Genomic DNA, 23,096 nt, shown 5'->3' with positions numbered 1-23,096 from the left:
GAATTATGAATCATCATTGTAATCTAGATTGCATATCTGCTTATATGTATAAAGTATCTTGTTCTGTGTTACATTCTAGTCTCTTAATGCGATAAATATCCATTTACCCTGTACGGTAAACAATTAACATAGGCAATCTTCATCCAGAAGAAAAACAATTGTATGCCGGTTCACTTTGCATCAGTTTTAAATCAAACCTACAGGAATTCTGATCTGAAATTTCGAATTCAAACATTCCATTGCATGCTCCTTTTTTTTCCAAGTGAAAGATATTTAGATAATTGTCATTCACATCATGCATGAACATTCCAATTCTTGCTCAAAGGTACTGTATGATTCAATATTGAAGTTGCATCCCAAATTCATGCAAACTGCTTCAAGGATTGGCATAAACAAATCTGAAAGTGAACTTTCCAAAATGTAAGTGCTGAAGTGTTCTTCATAATCAGTGGTGATTAAATGTTTGTCAACATAAAGCCCAATTTTCAATCCTTTCATTGCACCAATATTCTCAGATTTATCATCTTCAACAATTCTCATAGCATTAAAGCAATCTGAATAAACAAAAAAGAAATCATGCCCTACAAGCATATCATTCAACTTATCCCTGTCTGTATCATTGACTTAACATCTGAAGGCCCCTTTGGATCACTAGTACCTTCCAAGGAAACTTTCATTTTTTTGCTGATCAACATTATGTACATTTGAATCAACAAGTAATGAAAAGGCTCCATCAAGCATTCTCATATCATCTTGATACACAATGAATGGTTCTATATAAACATCAATTAAATAATATGGAGCAGCAACATGACAATCAGCAAAATTGTTGAGAAACTGAGCGTGATCCCATTAATCATTAGCCCATTGTTCACTGTCATCATCATAGGCTGCAAATGTTTCTAAATGTGTTTCATACAAGCTACTTTGAACACCAGGGCAGCAAGTGCCACTATCTACATCAGTCACACAAGCAAAATCATAGACATCCAATCCATCATTGACAAAGCCATCAACGCTTGTATGCATATGACTAACATCATTACATGCTTGTTCATCTTGCAATGAATGTATCCTTTAGCTGCCATCAGCATTTCTAAACTCTTTACTAGTGTCATCTCCACATGGCTGGTTGCCCTTGAATTTCTACTGATGCAATGCCCTTATTCTTAGCAAGTCCCCTTGTTCTATAGTCAATCAAAGCTTGAAAGTGCACCATGGAGTCAACCACATCTGCATATTGTTGGTAAAGGCTTTGGAGATCAATCTGATTAGCAGTGTTGGAAGCTTCTTGTTGTGGGATGGCAAAGTAACATTAATTTGGAATATTTCTTTCAGGTACATGTATACTGGATAGCATGAAAGACTTTGATTAGGCACATGAGAAATAAATGCTGTTTGGAGTACATTTGTCCCATCTGTGGACACTCCACCATTCTGTGATTCATGAATAACATTTGAAATGACATTACCAGTCTTTAGGGGTGGAACAAAACTTGGGGCAGTAAGCTGGTTAATGCTAGGGGTACTACTGCCAAATTCTGAGCTGCACCTTTCACTTGCATATGATGCTTTAGTCTTGGGCTGAAGACTTCTAATCATCCCATAGTTAGCATTATTTTCAGCTATTTAAAATGTGTAGACTGACACTCAAGAAACAACTGTGTTTACTGGTAAACATTTTGAATGTATATAGAATATTTAGCATTTAGTGCCTTTAGGGCCAATATACTTAAGATTGTATATCTATCTTTGTCATGACCTCTCTTGGCATCTATAATATTATGCAGTTGCCTGTACCTGCACTTAAGGAGCAGATTGCAACAGTTACTGGAGTTCTTTCAGAACAGCAGCGACTCATTTGTCGGGGAAAGGTTTTAAAGGATGACCAGCTTTTATCAGCTTATCGTATCCTTATTGCACTTTCATTTTCTATTCAAGTTCCCACATTTATTTGTTTCTAATTTTTAATAATTATGATTATTCTGAACTATAGAAATGATGATCTGCGTGTTGGATAAGAAATTAGCTACTGATTTCTGCTTACAACTGTAATGAGTAAACAAAATGTCAGCAAAACTTTACACAAAATAGCATGTCCTCAAGAAAGTGCATATTGCTTCCAGCTGGCTTGGTGCATCTTACTCAGCCTTTGAATCACCAGTAAATTATATCCTTCTACAAGACGCTTACAAATCCAGAAAGAAGCTAAAGCTATCCATAACTGCTTCCTATTCAGATTCAGGCCTTTTTCATCTCTATGAACAGTTCCAGCTCTAGTCTGCCAAATATTATTCCTAAAGGCCTCATTGAAATTGAGTTTGAGAAAACCCATTGAAGAATTTCTCTATCACACATACTGCTTAGCAATTACCCCATTTAGATTACTTCTAATTGTTGATTATCACCTCTACTGATACTGATGGAAAATACTTTTGACTTATTTGCATTAATTTTATGGTCTGAGGCCACTGTTCACTCATCCAAGGTTTGTTTGATAGAACATCTGCTTTAACAATACGAATTTTCTGTGGGAGTTTGTTCCTCATGGTTTTCTGGTCCAGCCATCTTATCTATTATTTTATTTCTAACCTTGGTGTGCGTTCAATCTCTCTTCCCCTGGTCCCTATATCTTTTGGTCAGTCAACATCTGCAACCCACTTTGTTTTGCATCTCGTGCTCTCTTTCATCCTGATGATGGATCACGTAGTGTGATTCAAAATGTTGATGGTAAAAGTCTTTACACAATCGAATCCAGAAACAAATCAATGTAATTTGAATTGTGTTATCAACAAATTGCTGTATCTGAGATGTCTTGATATGGTTTGGCGACATATTCAATTTAGGAATTATGAAAAAGCATTCCAAATTTGCAAAAAAGAAAGAACAGAAAACATAAAAAGATTGTTCATGCACACCCCACTCCCAACACAAATGTATTATAACAAAATAAATATTATAAACTCATAAGAATATATAATGTGATGTTCTATACGCTTAGATGTTGACATATTACTATGTACATTTTAATCATTTTTATAATTGCTGTATCTAACTGTATCAATTCTCGGAATCTTGAAAGTTTTCCATATCCACATTTGATAGTGTATCTGTTTTCATGCAATCCAGACAATTTTTTGCTCTGTCTAAGCATCTACACAGAAATCAACTTGAGTCATGGCTGATAAAACTTTCCCATTATGATGGACCATTATTACTCCATCCAATATCTTTTTTAGTTTTAGAAAGCCATCTTATCTAAGATATATTTCTGCTGAAGCTTTAAATTCTTATTATCATAATGACACCGTCTGCAAAGAAAATCTGTCGCTTCTGTTTGAATTTCTACTAAAGCAATCATTTGGAAGGACAACCCATCTTGGGAGAAATTGGGAGAAATCCAATTTGCATCCTTCTCAACTAGGTTACCCTTGTTCGAAAAAGCTAATATTACTTGTCTTTTTGTTTATCAACCCAAGTTTCTTTAGGTATTTGTCTGCAAGAGGTATCAATGTTTTGCATAGACATCTTCCTCCTTTCACAGGAGGTTCTTTCATCCAACAGTTGGTGTACTGCAATGAGAACCTAGGATAGCCACAAGCCATTAACGCCCTCTTGGTCTTATGTTTTTCATTCTAACGAAATGTTTTTGAATGCCAGTTTGTTCAAGTCTCGAGGCAACTGTCAATGAAGATTTGAAGACAGTTCGTTAGCAAGCTTGGACATTTTTTTGTCATGCTATCTTTTGTTAATTTGACCACCAGTTATTATATGCTAGTGGGTGTACCAATTCATCAGCTACTTTATCTCAAACATTAACAGACTTGTCTGAGGAGCTGTGTCAGTCTTGGTGGTGATGTTGGTTGGTGAATGGTCTGAGACTGTTTCTTTAACAATAGCATATTCACGATAAGTCCTTTCCTAGTCGTCCATTTCCAGTATGTTGTCGATCCTTTCTGTTATTACTGCAAGATGCCTGTCTCTTGTGACAAGTCAACTTCGTGTTCATAGGCTTAACATTGCAAAGAGAGCATTTTGAAACAAATTTAAAGGGGACACAGTGTAATTGGCTCACTCGGGTTAGTTATTCTGATTTGTGGCCAGGACTTTGGATTGGATTGGATTGAAATCTACACCTATAGGATTTTTAATCCTCTGAAAGCTTTAGTATTTTTCCAGCATCCCCTTCTTTAAGACAGGTAAATTACGAGCATTTGGATTTATAAATAGATGTTTGATCTTCTTTGAAGACATGCATCTATCAGTTCAACTAATTTTTTTTTCAAGAATTGGGACACAATGTATAGAGTCTATAGACCTTGGATTGCATAGAGTAATTTATTCTCAGACTGAGCCCCCACTTCTTCAATGTACAGTATCATCTTCCCACTGTTTTCAGCTGTTCCTGAACCTCTTCTTCCACAAGGGCAGGTTTTTCATCCAAAAGGCCAAGTCAGGTCTTTTAAGTTCGTCAGGTCTTTTAAGTTCGAAGTGTCCTTTCCGCAAATGCTACTTCATAGGGGGCATTAATGCTCTAACATTCAATAAAAGGTATTTTAGTTTTCTTGATGGAGGAACTTTTACCCTTGTATTCCTTAGAAAAGTTTGAAACTGTGGATCTCTTAGTGTGATTGACACTTGGGCTTCCATTTCCAATCTTTCTGCTACCGTACATCTGTGGCTTTTCTTTGTAGCCTTGTTGGTGTTAGTTTTGTTTTTATTTTATGGTTGAGTTTTTGGAGACTGCATTTCTGATAAATTGTTAGAGATTGTGGGGCTTTCGGTTGCATGATTGACCATGTCTTTTCATCAGGGCCATGCTAACATCAGCTGGTTTATTTTTATTGTGGTAGTATTGAGATTACATTCATGATAAATTTCAGGGGTCGTGGACCCCTTTCTTAAAATAACTGTCATCTGCTCTAGTGTTTGCCCTTCTGTTTCTGTTGATTTTAGCCTGGTTTCCTTTTCCTATGTTATTTCAGTCTCCTACATATCCATTTCTATTTCTTGTTTCCAGGGTCCCACTTCTATGGTTGGTATTTGTTTGCTGTAGGTGTTATGCTCCTGCATCCATCACTTCCCCTCTCCAATTAGAAATGTCGTACATTATTGGTTTTCCTTTTCATCAATATTGTTTTTGATCTGATTGTGATCATTGAGGTTGGAATTTTGCCTCGATTTTGTTGCTCTCTTTTTTAGGTCTGGTTGCACCTCTAGATTAGTAATTCTAGTTTTTATAACCAGTTTTTATCTGCAGTAGCTGCTGTGGATTTCTAATGAGGTGTTCTGTCGAGTGACAGCGAAGTGGCAAACATCAATTCTGAATTTCTGATGCACATATTTGTGTGGGATGTGGGATGAAAGACAGATGTCCTAAATGGTTATTTACAGGAAGGGGATCTCCTCTGTGGTGTTTCCGATCTGGTTTGTATACCATTCTTGCACATCTGAGCCAGCAGACCAAATGTTGTAAGCCACCTGAACTTCATCATCAACTTTCCTTTGCATCAAACTGGGGACTCATGATAAGAGATTGAATTCCAGAGTTTCTAAGTTCAGAATTTTTTTTCTTGTGTTGTGATCCACAACTACCAATAAGAAATGACATGCTAAAAGTGCTATCTCTTTGACTGGTCAGCACTTCCAATATACTGTTAAAAGATGTCAATCTTGAACCTTACGTCTGTAAAATTTTCTAAAATATGTTTTTCTAATAGTTGATTTATTGCTGGAATTAGAAATTTGTTCTCAATAAAATTCAGCCTTTTTTATTAAGCTAGCGTGACTATGCATGAAGGCTGATTATTCATTGGCATATTACTTCTTTGTGTGAGTTGACGGTGTTTGTATTATTGGTGTCGTCTGCTGCTTATCCTTCTTCACCACGAGTCTCCCGTTTTGTAGTTTTCAGCTTTGTCTTTGCACCACATTTTAATCTTAATATTTTAGGTAAGTTCCTCTCTTAATATCTAGTGAAATATAATAAATTCTCTGTACATGTGAAGGATGACAAGTATTTTATTTTTTCAAGAAATGCCATAACAATAAGCTTGACATAGATCTCTTGTTGATTATATGTGGATTATGCTATGGTAAATTGATGTTGTTGTAGTTGTGTTAAACAAAGGAGATGAAAACTCCTTATATAGATTTACAAAGATGATGTTTCTAAAAGAAACAATTGTGAACTAAAGATGGAAATAGAAACTACCTAATTAACTAAAGACTAACTAAGATGATCATTAAAGAAATAGTACGATATTCTAATACCCTCCCTTAACATCATTGTCTAACTGTTATCTTTTGGTCACAAATCCTTCAAAACATTTTGCTGTTGCTGAGACCCTCTCTGGATCTGCAAAATGTAAATGACCAAGAAGCCAAAATCCGTCCATAAAAGAATAGATTAGGGAGCCTCCTTCAGAAAGGTTTGGAAAAAGAGACAAGAGGCTCACTAACTCTGCCTCTTAGATGAGTTTGCCACCAACCTTCCGAGGATCAACAAAACATCTGACCAGAAATTATCACAAAAACCTACATTTTGATGTTGGATAACTGAGCTGCTCTTCCCTGGAGACAGAGACAAACACTGATAACAATGAAACTTTGTGGATGGGCATGATGCCCCAAAACATATTGCAAAAAACCACGATTTTTTAGGAGAAAAATCAGACACAATTTTTCAGGAGAAAAATTGATGAAAACCAGACTATAGAATCAGAGACATGGATCAACATACAAATCATCATTTTTGAGGAAAAAATGCTAAAATCCAATATAGATAAATTTTGAGGAAAAAATTTCAAACCTACTAGATAATTTATGAGGAAAAATTATAAAACCAACAGAGAATATTTTATGGGAAAATTTAATGAAAACCCATCATAAAGTTTTCAAGGGAAAAAATTATGAAAACCCAAAGAAAATTTTCAAGGGAAAAATTATAAAAGCCCAAAGAAAAATTTCAAAGGAAAAAATTATGGAAACACATTCGAAATTAAGTGAACAAATTATGAAACTCAATTAGAGAAACCTTCAGGCAGCAACATACAAGACTTCACATGGTAAAATAGTACATGCAAGTAAACAAAGTGCAGATGCAAGCAAGATGCAAGAGATGCATAACCTTCGAAAATCAGAGACTTTTGCCCAAACCAAGAAATCACCCAATCAAAACCTTCAAATAGGCTTGCGATTGTCAACAAAAATCTTCAAAGACAAACTACCAATTTCATAAAGTACCAATGATTTTATTTTAAAAAATTGAAATACAAATTTCTGAAAAAAATTCCAGATGAAAAGAGGTTTGAATTTTTCTTAATTGTTGTAGTTGAATTAAACAGAGGAGATGAAAACTCTTTATATAAATTTCTGAAGATGATGCTTCTAAAAGAAACAATTGTGATACATAAATAGAAACTACCTAATAAACTAAATACTAAGATGATCATTAAAGGAACATTACAATATTCTAATAGACTGTATCTAATGTTAATATCCTGTAGTATTTTGTTAGGTTCTTATTAAATTTATAATGAAAATTTGACATTCAATGCCATAAAAAATTGGTCTGGGGAGTTCCTTTAGTATTTTGGTAACTACTGTGATATCATTGACATTGCTTTATATTTGCATCTGCTGTCTGTACGTGCTGTCTTTAATTGTTACAAATTTATTATAAAAGCAGATTCAATTTTCCTTATCGTAATTAGATGTTGAGGATGGCCATACGCTCCATTTGGTGGTTCGGCAACCTCTTCAGCAACCTCCCCCATCTACAATAGAAACTGGTGGAAGTGATGGCCATGCTGAACAGCAAGGTATTCCTATGTTGTCCATGCTCCAAGAACTTCTTCTGAATGCTTTTCATCTTATTGTTTTTATTTGTTAAGCCTTCTGAGGAAATTTGGGCCCAAAGGTTTTCCATGTTCCTTGAATTTGGTATTTTAAAGGATAGTGAGATCACCAGTGCTGTAAAGGTATTTGTAGCTGGCATCCAAACTTGGGAAGCAGATTCCCCTTGGTTTCAAGAAAACATGTTTCCTTTGCTTTTGCTATTTTTCAAATTTAGCTTTCATGTGGCTAACTTTCATGACTAAACTTTTAAGTTCTACTGCCCAAGATTTGTGCTGAACCTTTTACTGATTCTAATATATAATTGAGTTGAGACATGAAAGGAAATTTGCTTTAAATTTCAGTGTATTGTGACTTCCCACGAAATGTTTTGATTAACAAAGTAAGGGATTTCTCCTAGTTATCTGTTCTATAAGTTTTTGGTTGTATTTACATATCAAGCTATTATGTATTTTTCTTTATTGGTTTGGATGTGCTTGTTTTGTTGCAAGACACTGTCAAGTCATACTGCATAAATGATTTACTAAATGTTAATACCAGTATCTAATGTATCCTCTGGTGGCTGTAAGCTCTTAGATTAGAGTATATTTTAAGAATCACAAATTTAAATAGAGTGGGGTTGAAAAATAAGAAAATAACATGCTGAAATTGAAGAATTTACATGATGAGGTTATGAACACGAGTATTTAACTCTGGAAATTTTGGATTGTCGGTAAACCAACACTGGTTGTGGCAAATGCTGGTCTACTTCTATAATGCTAAAAGATTACTAAGTGCATTGAGTTTTTAATGTCTCCTTATGTTAATTCTTAGGAATAGGGGACTATAACTCACATACAATCAATTGAAAGAAATTTATGTCCAAACAAGAGTCTAAAAATCCTTTATAACACTTAGATTGATAATAACTGACACCTCATAATATAATTATGTGTGATTCTCCAATCAATACTACTTACATTATGGGAGTCTTGATCACTATATGCTATTATGATATCACTTGTCAATGAAGAACTTTGATAATCTTAATCAGTATCTGCTTATTATATTAGAATAGTCAAAAGAGCTGAGAACAATGTAAGTCTGTAATAGATCTTGTCCAAACTGATAAAAACTGTATCCTAGACCTTACTGAGCCAACTAACAGGAAGTATAATGGTCCCCCCAAACATAACTTAATACAAAAAAGGCGGGGGCGGGGGCGGGGGTTGAGGGGGGGGGGTGCGGGAACTAGACAAAATTATAACATGTTTATAGACTAACTGAACAATCCACAGATACTAAAACTGTTTGATGGTGCTGCAGAATTATTAAAACAGGAAAGCAAAACTAAACTAAACCAGACTTAAACTCCCCAGCCATCATTGGCTTCCATGTCCTTTAGCATTTGGACAGAAAATAATTCATCATTCCATCCCACTACTTTATATTCATCGGAGTCGGGAACAGTCTCACATCCTGGTGTATCAGCATGATCTTCATTATGGCCATAGATAGGTTCATTGCTAGGTTCTGAAAGAGATAATTCTTGTAGCTTGCTTTCAACTTGCTCAAGGTCTTCAGCATTTAACAGGGACTTATACTGCTCCAGTTATTGTATAGCTTTAACATTGTCTTTATGAATACGGACTGATCCTTCTTTAACCAGTTTCATAAATTGGGTCATCGAGATTTCCAAGGACAAAGATACCTGAGACATAATAAGAAAATGTGTGAGTTTTAAATCAAACTCAATAGGCCTTCTAGCTTTCCTTCGAAACACTTCCTCATTTCTAGCCTTCCATAGAAACCACAGGACTTCAGTTGTCAACCCATACCAAAACTCATTAAGCTTGATTCCAAAGGAAGGCCTCTTGCTAACTCTGATCTGCACTTTGCTATTCAGCTGATTCAAATATGACAATATGAATTGGGCCGAGTCTGCTAGTTATCGCTTTACAGTGGTGATGTAATTTGCTTTGTTGAATTGTCTTCAGAAATCTGCAAAGATGGTGATGCTCTTCCTGATTACTATCCTTGAGTATATGCAACCAGACTTGCAAAAGGCGAATGGTCAATTGGGTGATCCAAAAAGATGAATACATAATGACTTATAAGAAACAATTATCAGTTTAATTGGAATGGTTATTAATCTTCTTAAATGTCAAGGTCTAAGAATTGTGCGTGCCTCTTCATTGTAATCTTAGTACGAATCTTTTCATTGCACCTTTCGATGGAATAACTAATTATAGTCGCTGCAGGATAATATCACATCTTTAGAGAAATAGTTTCTATAAATTGGAAAGGTTTATTACTCCTTCCATGATCGATGCGAATAAACTGCCTCTTAGATATGAAAGGTACAAAAGCCTTATCTTAACTGGTATGGTTCTCTGTAAACACAGTTCGCTGCCCTTGATTGATTATCTGTAATTGATTAAGAATACTTGACAACCCTATTAGTTGCTGTTACCCATATTGACATGTCTGTCTTTGGTTAGATCTAATCATGGTTTATCTTATAAGTGTTGATTAAATAACCTTAATAACTTGCATACCTATTGACTAGATATCCATTGATTTAGGCTGCTACCATCCTACATCGATATTGTTTCATATAAGATGACTTGTCGTCATGCATTCCCAATCAATGTAACTATATTATTGTTCTTGGTACTTACAGAATCATATCTTATTTGCTGCTCCATCGTATATATTGGTTAGATGTCCTCATTACTCTAATACCATATCATTCTGACTCTAATACCATGTTTTGCTGATGTATCAACAATTTCCGTGCAATATCTTGACTAGGAATGGCATAAATTTCGTTCCATAGCGACACAAACAATGAGTTTGCCTGATAATTTTAATCTTGGTTATGTCATATAATATTATAGTTTATTTAATTTTTACATATAAAATTTAATTATATCATTCAACTAAAATCATAAATTTTATCATTATTATAGTTATATCTATACTTATTATATAATTTTATTACTAATATTTATTTTTAACCCTATTTCAGAGAGGGGGCATTACAAAGTTCTATTGTTAAAACCTGCCTCTTACTCTATTTAATTCAACACAATATTGTCTTAGTCTTTAATTATAACACACAAACCAACTGAATTCTCCTCCTTTTGATCGATAAAACATTTTGTTTGGTCTGTCATGTCTGAAGACACTGAACACCTCTTTATGATTGTTGTTTGCACTGAAGCATCCTTCTCGGACATTGGAAATATTTTGTAGAAGCTGAAAGTAGAAAAATTGCCTTTTGATTCCAAATTCTGTAGAGTCCTAATGGATGTACAGTGTAAGGAGAATTTACATTTATTATTTGCAACACATTTTCTCACTGATTTCTGCTTTCTGCTTTCTGCATTTTGCATGTATGCCCCATGCTACTTAAATGTTTTCAAAGACATCACTCGTTTCATAATTTGATGTATTAATCAAATATGATTATCACTTCCATCATGGGTGCTTCATTGAGCCTGAATTTTTCAGTTATATTAAGTATTTTAAGCTATGTGGTATTTTTATCAGAAGTTCACATTCAGTTGTCAGGGTCTTTGCATTCAACTTTTAATTTCCTCCTAAGTATATAAAGTAGTTTCCTGAATTACTCCTTTCTGCATTTCCTTTTGAGACTACGATTCCTTTGAAAAAGTTATCTTAATTAAAATTTGAATATTTAGACAGGCTTTTTGTATGTTTGGGGTTTGAAATTGTCTTGTAACCCTGGCTTAGTTGAATTAAAGCTTGAAAACCTATTAAGTAATCTCGTTGCAAAGTATTCCTAAGACCTTGTGATAATCCATTATTTCAGACTTCTGGATGTTTCCTTTACTCATAAAACTTGATCAGTTAGAATCCAATATTTCAGACTTCCATGACCTTGCTTTTAACTTGCATTTTGCACCAGAACTTGAAATTCCATTTTGTCCTAGTCTTAGACCTTTTCAATTTCCTTGTAGTCCTACATATTTACATGAAACGTCCAAAAGCTTGCTTTTCATTCCCTGCAGAATTGTAGTCTTTCCATGGACTCTTGTAGTGATCAGAAACATACAAAAGGTTGAAACCTTGCCAGTAAGTAAATACCCAAAATTTTGGACCTCGCCAGCAATTACAGATTTATTAAAAATAGTTTGAAAGTTCGTTAGAGCACATTTTGAACTGTTTTCTTTATCCTCTTCACACCTAAAGAGATTTGGTCTTATGTTGTCTATTGCTATGATGGAGCGTGAATCAAAATTAGTGGTTTTTAAAGATCTTTGGTACAGGTTTAGGCCATTTAAATTTGTGACAGCTGTACAAGAGGACATAGAAAACGAGGAAAATAAAAACCATGGCTTGATATGTTGCATTAAGTGGTCTCATCCCATCAGCTGCCTTCTCTATTTTTTGTTAAACCCCTGGAATTGCTATAACATGTGCAAACTTGTATAACTCAGAACCAAGGAAATTGGGAGCTACGATGTTGTCTATTGCTATGATGGAGCTTGAATTAAAAAGATTACTTCCTTCTTGTAAAATCATTTCAAAGCTTTTAAAGATTTTTGGTACAGATTTAGGCCATGTAAACCTGTGAGAGTTGTATGAGAGAATATAAATGAAAACCATGGCTTGGTATGTTGCATTAAGTGGTCTCATCCCAGCAGCTGCCTTCTATATTTTTGTTCAACCCCTGGAATTGCTATAACATGTGCAAAGTTCAAATTGTATAACTCAGAACCAGGGAAATTGGGAGCTATGCAGGTCAAGCCCTCCTCTAAATCATGCTCAGTCACATAGAAGAAATGTTGGGAATTTGAAATCATGCAGAATGTGAAGATATAACAATTAATTTGTCGAGGCAGTGCTTCAAAGAGATTTTTTTATTAATACATGCTAAGTCACAAGATTCACCAAATTTCATCCTTTTGATTCGAATTTCAGCGAATTCAACTCTTTCCGAATGTCATCCGAATTTTATGAATTTTAATATAATACTGTAATTTAATATAATATTATTTAATTTTAAACTGATATTGAGTTATTTAGTTAAACTATTTTAACACTTTTTTGGATATATTAGTAATATCAAAAAATATATAAATATATATAACTAAAATTTAATGTTGAATTTTTTTTCCAGAACTTTTACCCTTGCCGGATTTCGTTTGAATTTTATGATCGACGAACTTGAATTCGAATTCGAACCTTGTGACTTAGAATACATGTGAATAATTAACAAGAATTGGATGAAAAATGTAAGGACAATCACAACTAGATTGCCAAAGGTACTTTATAGATATGAGTTCCACTAGTTGATTGATGATACAATCACCTTGTTGAATTGTGTCGTTGGTAATTGAAATGCAAAAGAGCATCATCCATGGGTGTTTCAGTTCATTGCATCCGTTTAAGCCAGCATTGTCTGTTGATCCTAGATAGCATATGTAGAGGTTGTTAGAATCTTCCTATGCACATAAGCCAAGCTTTGAAGACTTAATTTTTTTGGCTGATTGTGATGAAAAGCACAAGATTTGTAGAAGAGACTTTTCAAGCAGCCAAAATATATAGATGACAAGCTTGCATTGCTTGAGTAATGTTGATAGTTGTGGTCGGTTGTAAACTTCTTTCAAGTAAACATAAGCCAGGCATTTGATTTCTTATTTCTAGTGGCAGATCTGTTTCCTTTCATAATCCCAAGGGTGCAGAGACAGATGGCTTTAATTACATTATATTTGTTTGAGTCAAGACCATCATTTGATCCTAGAGGGCATATGAGGAGGTTGGTAAGACTTTCAATGCCTTGAATCCATTTTAATGATTTGCACAAAACAAAACAGGATATGAGACGAAGAAAAAACATCCTAAAATTATCTTTGTGCTCTTTTCCATGTCAGACCTCCAATTTTGATAAGGAAGCTGTCTGTTTAGTTAATCTTTTCTTCCACAAAAAATTGGTGCACGCTGTCAACCTTCAAGCCCTTAATATGAGTACGGATATCCTCCTTAGCTTTGCATTCCATGATGAAGTGCCATTCTGTTACTGCCATGCTTCTTATTGCAGAATATGCAGGCTCTTTCTTCTCAAGTTTTAGATGGAGGCTTTTGGAAGAGTAAAGTAGAAAGTACCTAAATATAGATCAAATGATCTCAACGCCGAACCAGTTTATGAAGAACAACATATTTTCCATATTTTCTACCTGTTGATTTGAAGAATCCTTTCCTTAAGAATAGTATAGTAGAAAGTACCTAAATATAGATCAAATGATGTCAATGTCATCAATCTAATTTATGAAGAACAAAATATTTCTACCTGTTGATTTGAAGAATCCATTGGTCCTTTATAAACAAAAATCAAATCAGAGAGAGGACCTTGCATTGAGTAAAAGGACTCTAACATGGCTTCAAATGAAGATTAAAGTGAGTTGTGGGAAGCAAGAGTAGAATCATCTAAGAAGAGGAAGAACTAGAAGTTGGAAGAAGATAATGAGCAAAAGAAAATTCCTTTTACACTTGTAGTCCAAACAACTTGAGTACCTCTGGAGAAGGCAGTAAATACTGAAGATTGTGATCATCATCTAGTGATGGAACCCAGACATTTACCGTTAGATATTTCATGATACAAATGGATAATTTGGTGTGCTTATGAGTGGAAATTTGCTTGGAAGTTTAGTGTAACGTGACAACCCATGAAAATGTTTTGGCTGTGGAAGTTAGGACTCATAGGTGTTTTCTAATATCAGCCACTATAATTTATCTCTGTAATGCACACAAGGCTATCCAATATTTGTTTCATAGTTATGATGTCCCCATTTCGGTGCTAGATGTCTCCTGAACGTTTTGTTGATCACAGTGTTATTTGCTTGTGTTGGTATGAATGAAAAAATTCAATACCCTTTGAGAAGTGTGAAATGGTTTGATTTTGGATGCTAGAAATGAGCTGTTTTTCTTAGGGATTCACTGAGACACATCCCTGTAGTTTCTATGGCCATATTCATACACGTCTTGTCAAAGGGACACAAGAGAATGTCTTGGGACTGACTGGATTGACCATTCTGCTGTCTAGGGACAGCATCAGTCAAAGTTTAAAAAAATTCAGTCAAATGTTTTGAATGGAAATGTGGATCAATTTGGGAATACTATACAGTGTGCCATAATTCATTTTCTTTATAAAGAATCAAAGAATGAAATGATTACTGGGTTTGTCAAAGGAATGCCCATGCACCATCAAGCTGTCATGGCATAATAATACTAATAACGGGTTTGAGTTTGAATATAATGTCAGCGTGGCTGAAAGTTGAAACCAAAAGGTTCTTCAATGTGGCATAAAACGTTCCATAAACTCAGTTATGAATTTAAATGTTGTCCTCTGCAAGTGTATGACATAACATATTTTTGCAGTTCATTCATATACAGCTGCTGCACTTTGTGTGTTTGTATGTATCAACATCTGCCGCAGGGAAATGCCTCATCAGTGATGGATAGGGCAGGGATTTTAATGCCAGTGATATCACATTACCTAATTACAGTAATACTACAGTTGTCCGTTGTCTAAGCATTAAGGTCCATTAGAGAGAGAAGTAAAGGCATGCGAAAGTGGATCTATAAGGATGAGAATTGACCTCTGCTGCAGTGCTAACGTTGTTATCAGTTGTCTAAGCATTAAAAATCTCTCAACCAAATCTAAAAGTGATTTTTGAGAGTGAGAGAAAGGCATGGCTACCAACCATAAAATGGCCAATCAAGAAATGTGCTTATGGAATATATATTTTTAGAGATTTTTAATTTTTTTTTGTCATTTTATAGTTTATAATTGTAGCCCTTCAGCATTTTGTTGTACAGGTATATATACAAATTTGGTCAATTTATTTGTCAATTAATGTGAAGTTCTGATTCAGCTATAAATTATGTAATGAATGTGGTGTATGCTTTATTGTATGAATAACTAAATTTTTCTAATGTCATAACTTATATTTTAACTGCTAGCAAAAAGAAAGACCCCCATTCAGTTGTCATCCCTTTACTGCATCCCCGTGTTTCCCATTCTCTCTGCATTTCTTAATCATCTGTTCAATAAATTGAACTCTAGATGCTTGCGGCTACATGTTATAGTTTTTCTTTTATCTGATGTGCTTGTTTTGTTGTCAGATGCTGTCAGTTTTACTACATCTGATATCTGCTGAATGTGCCAAACTGTTTATGTAAAAACCTTTTTAACTGCATCACTCAAAAGATTAACAGATATTGAGATTAATACTAAAGACTAAATATGACACCTTTAAAAGAAGTTTAAGGGCTAGCTACTTCTGATTAATGCACAGTATCTAAATTTCCAGTAGCATAATATGTTCAGGTAGTCCGAGCTACTACATTTTGGATGGCTAATGACGTCCCAGCAATCTTGCTTGTATTGATCAACTTGTATTAAATGATAATTGTAGTTAAATCTTCTTGAATATTGTTTAGTATTTAATTTTCTACATGTAACATAATTATCTAGAGAATTCGAATCTTATCACTTCACGGTTTTTGTTTTATATTAGGGTCCACTCAGAACAGAAGTGGACAAGTGTCCCACAGTGTGGTGCTTGGGACCTTTAATATTACAGATCAAGCTGACGGGGCTATTCCAGATGTCAATCGTGTAAGTTCATTGTGAATTTAGAAAACTATTCCATGTTTTTTAAGATACTGAGTGAGTATATTCTACAGCAGGGACTGGTCATATTGAATCATTTGAGTTACCTCTATTTTATGATAGTCTTTTTGAGAAAAATGGCTTGAGCTTTAGTGACAAATATTTGATGGTATTGCATTTGATTTTTATTTTACAGTTTGTTTCTGCTGTGTTAAATTCTGTTGGGATTGGTAATGTACTACCTGTAAGTCCCAGCACAGGCAATGCGTCAAATTTGATACCTGTGAGTGCTGCTATTCAATCCTCTCAGCGTTGTTTCTGGACTGGGAAAGGTTTTATCTCTTATATTAATGCAATAATGTATTTGGCAGCAAGGAGCTGGTTTTGAAGTACAGCAAAGAGCAAGAAATGCTACTGGCAGACTAGATGCAAATCCGACACAATCTGATCATGCTTCAGATGTTCAGTCAGATCCTATTCATGGTTCATTTCGTTTCACACCACCTTCGTTACTAAGGCCTTTTGCTCAACCTACGGTGGGGTTCAATATGGTTGTTTAAAATTGTTAATATCATTCTATTTAAGAGAATTTCAAATTTGTTATGTTAATAAATCTTCGTTTTGATAAGGTTAATTATATATTTGTTATGCCTCTTTGCTTGATTTGACTGGTTATATCTGTTGAACTAACCTATGTATGTGGAATTTTAATGTTCTATGTATCGCTGGTTTAATAGGTTATCTCTGATTCATTGACAACATTGTCCTTGTATTTAAACCGTATGAGGCATGAATTTTCACTGATCAGTGAGTCCATCTCTTGTTTTTTGTTTCAGTTTTTGTTATGAATTATCAAATTTCTAGAATATGTAGGGAGATGAGATAGATTAAAATGTTTTCTACATTTCCAGGTTCTGAAAATCAATCCCAAGTTGCTTCTCAAAGTAGTGAAGCAGATGCTTTACGAAGTGCATCTGTTTCACCTTTAGTCCCTGGAGGTTTGCCAACACCAGCAGCCTTGGGAGCAGTTATCAGGCACACACAACAATTATTGAATGATCAGGCTGGATCTTCACTTTTTGTAAGTCCCTCAACATCGTTGTTCAATGTCATATAACATTAATTAACATCTTAAAACTGTTTTACAACCTCAATTACCTTGAGTGGCCTTACATAACAGGGGACAAATCTTACTGCAACACTTTACACACTTCTAATATGTTTTCTTGTTTAAGTTGAAATGTGAACTTAATGTATGGGGTGCAAGTCTATGTGGCCATACTACAACATCGAAGCAATGGATCGATATGCAGGATTTGGACTGTTCATTTGATGGCTTATTTTTTTATTTTATATAAATAACCTTATGCTGGGAGCATCTTTATATTGTAGTTCTTGTAGTAGACATCACCAAAATATGATTGATTTTCTAGTAGACAGAAATCACTTGTGCTGATTTGACTGATCTTCTAGTAGACAGTAAAAATATTTCAAGTTGATATCGTTTATTATTTATCAGCAAATCTCATTTCTATTTTTAAAAGAGATATTTAGTTGTGCTAATTTGATTTATTATCTGAAAAACCAAATGGAAAATGTATAGTTTCAAGTGTATATATTATTGTATAGAAACAAAAAATCAGATTTGATTGGATATTGCAATATATTCACCCTGTGATATTAAAAATTCAAACTGCATATTGCACTTGTGACTTGATGAGTCACTTTATAAATTGTCTTCCCAACATGTGGTCAATTTCAATTTCAATCGCTAAAATAACTTCAAAAATCTGAAAGGTTGGATGGAATGAGCAGCTGACTAAGAATGATGACTTTATTTGGATCTATAAACATTCTCATGAATGAGGAAAATGTATTACTTGACTGAAGTTTTCCTAGAAGAGGATTACTTCATGTTGCCATTGAGCTATTGTTGATGAATAAGATCTAACACCATATCCACACGTTTTTTATCCAAATATTTATATGGATCAAGATGCAGCTTGAAAACATCATTGCTGAGAGCAAAAAGCATTAGTAATGAGGCTGAATGCTCATGTGGTGATATCTAGAAGTGAAGTTGAGATTTTGTTGAGACCTTGATATCATTAATGGCTCTTATTCTGCTCTTTCTGTACATAGAAGTTAAAAAGAGAGAAAACATGACTCAATGAGTATTCTGATGCCACAAAGGTGTTTAGAAGGCTGAGGGACGAAGATGGACATTGCTTGAGGTCAATTCTGACAACTCCTTTTTTTAGAGAAAGTTACTTTTTTCTGCTTCTTATTTTTTAAAGTTTGATTTTTGGCACTTTTAGGTCAATAGGGATTTGATTCTTTGCCTGCTTTTTAAACTTTTTCAAACATTCTATTTTTAGAAGTTTCTACTTTGGGAAGGTCGAAAGGTCATGTTTGTCACCGAGAAAAGAAAAGAAAATCCTGCAAATATAAAGTTCCTATTTTCAACACCTAATTCATCTAAGGCTTCATAAAGCTTGAATAGCGATGAAAAATTCCAGATTCAAAATAGGAAAAACATTCACATTTGTGAGAATCCTTGTTCCAATATCTAATTAATTAGAGATCTTCGAATAAAGTTGTGGAAAAGAAGACTGGTGGAAGCATGCTGATTATTGAAATTTGACTTTCAGAAAATTTTAAGGATCTTCCAACACCCAGAACCTCTATTATAACTCCTAGAGATCTAAAACCACTCTCTAACATCCTAACAATATAAAATCAACATTTAAGTACTTAATGTTATATTTTATATAAAAAATTCACCCTCCAACCATGAAAAACCCTAACCAAGACCCCAACTCTGTCTAAAAATTTGTTGAAAATTGTTAAGTCATGGAAAAGTCCAGCATGAGAAATTCTGTAAGACATGAGAAGTCCAAAATCTCTATCTGCAAGTGAACTCTGCTCATTTGTCTAAGGTATGGAGAAGTCCTAAATCTACATGAAGTTCTATTTGAAGCTTCTCCTAAACACATATGTAGTCCTACTTGAAACTTGTCCAAATCCAGTGTCTACATCAAGTCCGATCTCTTAGGTGTTTCAAGTTATTCAAACCGTGATGAAGTCTGCCCATGGAAGCATAAAAATGTTTATCAAGATACGAAGTCCAATCAAGGAAAGTGAAATTCCAGGTTTCATGATGAAGTCCAGTTAGCTTAGGCTAAGGAGAAAATAATTATTAAGTGTATAATTTTTTTAGATCATCCTCAAGTCTGTCCAAGTGAGCAAGACATAAATCAACAGTCCATGGTGAAGTCCGACGAAATGAAGAAGAGCATTCAAAAGGGAGAAAATTCTGAGTTCAAGGGGGTTTGAATATGATGCAATTTGGGAATATTTTTCCAAAATCCCAAAAATCCAAAAGTATAGAAGTATTGTTCAAAGCTAGCTTCATCCAAAGAGATAAGCACATTGAGGTGGCAACCACCTACTTTGCACTAATGAGATATTTTCATGCTTTTGGTGTGTAGGGTTCATCGAATATGCTGCTAAGGAAAGGATAAGGGGTGATATCTTCTAGAATAAAGCTCCATTTAAGTTGTTCATTTTTCATTGGTTCTCATGGGATAGTCTATATACACCCTAATTAGGGTATATTTTCTTAAATCTTGGCCATTGATCTTATTTGGCCTTCATTTATTTTTAAACTCTTTTAGAAACCCTGCTCTCATTTGTAATGGAAGATTTAGAGAAATTGTTGCATAAACCACTTTAAGTAAATTCATTCTTCAATTGTTGGTAAATTTACTATCTTTTGCAAGTTGCTTGGTTTCTTGTTTCTTACTTAAAGTAGATTTTATTTCCAAGTTGTTAAAGTGAGTGAAGGATTGGATGAGGATGTTCATTGTGAAAACCATAGTTCAACATCTTGTTCTCTGCCACTTCTTGACAAGGCCAAATTAAAAAAGATCTTGGTTAATATTCTGATAAATCAGTGACTTTTCGGAAAAATATCGAGAATTTTAAATCCACGTGCAATCAATCTATGAGGCTGCCAATGACAATTTCTCTCCACCAAAAGCCATCTCCTCTCTTTGAAAGGCTGCAAATTAAAAAATAAAACATAATAGGGCAAATTGATGGGTCCCCCGGTTTTATTAGTGTCACTCGTGAGAAGTTTTCAAGTTATCGCTAGAACTTGCAGACTTCTTGACATCAACTTGCCGTGAGAAATCTTAAGCTTTCTTATTTTCCAAAACTTCTCGCGTTAAGACGAGTTCTCTGCCACTTGTCGACAAATTTTGATCTATGGTGGAAACAATATGTTCTTACTTTTAATAGTTGGATGATTTTCTACTATTGTGCAAAGTTATTTTGAACTTGTCATAGAAAATTTAACTAGCATTATTGCATTCATCGGTCAAATGTTTGTGAATATCTGTGATGTAAAAATCCTTAGAGTACCTTAGAATATCGCACCATTCTCGTGTTGTTGTTGAATTTGGCTTAACAATGATATTTTAGGGTTTGAATCATCTTCTCAAACCCTTTGCTTTTGCACTTTGTTTTAGAGATCCTTGTAAAACCTAAAAAATCCATAAAAAGAAAAAGAAGGAAATTCAAAAATTGAAAGTGAAATGTTGAATAACCAAGTAAGTCCCCTTGGAGCTTTTAGGCAAATCATCCTACTAGGAGAGTCTATCTTGAACATCAAAAGCCACAATTTTAGAACCTTGGAGTCGCCTTTGTGACCACACAGTTTGTTTGTTTGGCTCATTGAAGATTTTGATGAAGAGAGTATTGAATGCCCCTGGCATTTTATTGTTTAGTTTGCGTCATAAAACACACACCGACGGAAATTAGTGCTAGGAGGGCACAAAAAAATTTCATTCAAGAAGCTATCAACTAGTAATGAGATTTCAAGCTAAAAGAGATTTCTAAATGGATGGATATCAGTTATGCATTACTTATGATCAAGGTCTTTGAGTTGATTTTCCTATGCTTCACAACTTTTGAAAATATAGTTGTTTCTGAGGAGTTTATCAGACTTTGCAGTAATGAACAAATGCAGAATTTGTGGCACCAGTTCGCACAATGAGTTGAATTTTCTTAACTTTCTTGTCAAGGGTACACTTAGCTTCAAAATGGAAAACTTTCTTTTGGGATGTATTCAAACCAGTTGTAATAACAGATCCATAATAAAAGATCCCAAATGCTGAAAATGATTTCTTCATGAGATTCAAAAAAATGATCAAGAAGCCATTGCAAATTTGGTCAAGTGTTTGAAATGCTCAAGTCATGATGAACTCAACTCCACACATGGCGAAATCCTCAACAAAGTCTGCCTTGAAGAGATAAAATAGTGTTTTTAAGGCCTTGAAATTGCTAAGGCATGCAGATTTCTAAGTTGATAAAATGTCTGCTCCAACATAAAGGATTTGCCCAAGGCATAGAATAATCCTCAATTCAATGTCAAATCTACTAAAGGTAAAACAAGGGAAATTGTTGAAATTGTGGAAACTCTTGATTTCAAACAAGAAAGGTTGTTGGAAATCCACAAGCACAAGCACAGTTCTCCAAGCTTTGGATCACTTGAAAATTTAGCTAAGTGTTGATGAAATTCCACAAACCAAGGTAAGTCTTTTGTTGCATGATGAAAAATTGGCAAGCACAGGCAAAGTCTTCCCAGCTTTGGATGACTGAAAAATTTGGCTAAGTGTTGATGAAATTCCTCAAACCAAGATAAGTCTACCATCTCATTATGAAAAACTGGCTAAGTGTTGACAACCTAGGCGAAGAATGTAGACCAAGAGATAAAATTCACTTTTGGAAATCAAAGAAAAGTTGAAAATTGTGAAGTCTAAGTTCATTTGAGGTTGAAATCACTATCCAAAGAATATTCCTAGTGTGAAAGAGAAAAAGGTCAAGTTTCAAAGGGAAAAATGTTGAGTTTATGCCTAGAAAAGAAGTATAAGTTTCTAGAAGAAAGGTGAATTTTTGAGAAAAGGTGATTTTAGAGAGTGAGATCAGTAAGGAAGCAAATATGAAAATTGATGAAGTATGGGAAATTCCCTATAAATCAGACACAAAAATGCATTTCCAACAACTTCATCATTTCCAAAATTCATGAAGATATTTCCACATAAAAATTAAGATTGGTGAAGTCATCTTAATAAGTAATTGACAATTTTTTCAATGTTGTTTTGCAAGTGTGATGCATAAGGAGCAATAAAGGGTAAAAAAGATGAAGGAGATGCTATGGAAACCTAGGATTTCCAAAGATCAAAATAGGAGGGAATTCAAATAGTAGAAGAAAAGATGGCATTCGTAGATGAGGAAAACAAACACAACTAAGGACTTTATCACTTACAAAGAATTTGAAGACAGGAAGAGGGATGGATAGACAATAAGAGATTTCAAAGACATCTTCTAGATTTTGAAGTTCGCACCAAGAAGTCCAAGATCCTAGATCAAGATAAAGAAGAGCATTCAAAAGGGAGAACATTTCAAGGTAAAGGAGTGTTAAAGATGATTGAATTTGGGTATATTTTTCCAAAATCCTAAATTCCCAAAATTGAAGAAGAATTTTTTAAAGAAAACCTTATTCAAAGAGATAAGCATGTTGAAGTGGCAACCACACATCTCCACCAATCAA

General features: G+C 34.4%; 1 protein-coding gene across 4 annotated transcripts in view; it reads left to right on the top strand.

The window, feature by feature from the left end:
• LOC149567507 (ubiquitin-like domain-containing protein CIP73) overlaps positions 1–23,096 on the top strand; it is a 99,772-nt gene that overhangs the window by 36,143 nt on the left and 40,533 nt on the right. For all 4 annotated transcript variants that reach the window (XM_089820721.1, XM_089820724.1, XM_089820723.1 and 1 more), the window contains exons 3-9: positions 1,791–1,908; positions 7,716–7,823; positions 16,386–16,486; positions 16,677–16,763; positions 16,852–17,016; positions 17,218–17,287; positions 17,392–17,561. In XM_089820721.1, the coding sequence (XP_089676847.1) occupies positions 1,791–1,908; positions 7,716–7,823; positions 16,386–16,486; positions 16,677–16,763; positions 16,852–17,016; positions 17,218–17,287; positions 17,392–17,561 (819 nt within the window). The remainder of the gene's footprint in view (positions 1–1,790; positions 1,909–7,715; positions 7,824–16,385; positions 16,487–16,676; positions 16,764–16,851; positions 17,017–17,217; positions 17,288–17,391; positions 17,562–23,096) is intronic.

The sequence above is a fragment of the Cupressus sempervirens genome, chromosome 3 (assembly GCF_028749045.1).
Source record: "Cupressus sempervirens isolate cs-2001-9-10 chromosome 3, ASM2874904v1, whole genome shotgun sequence".
Taxonomy (NCBI): domain Eukaryota; kingdom Viridiplantae; phylum Streptophyta; class Pinopsida; order Cupressales; family Cupressaceae; genus Cupressus; species Cupressus sempervirens.
Note: the sequence above shows the minus strand (reverse complement) of the source record. Positions and strands in the feature narration are given on the sequence as shown.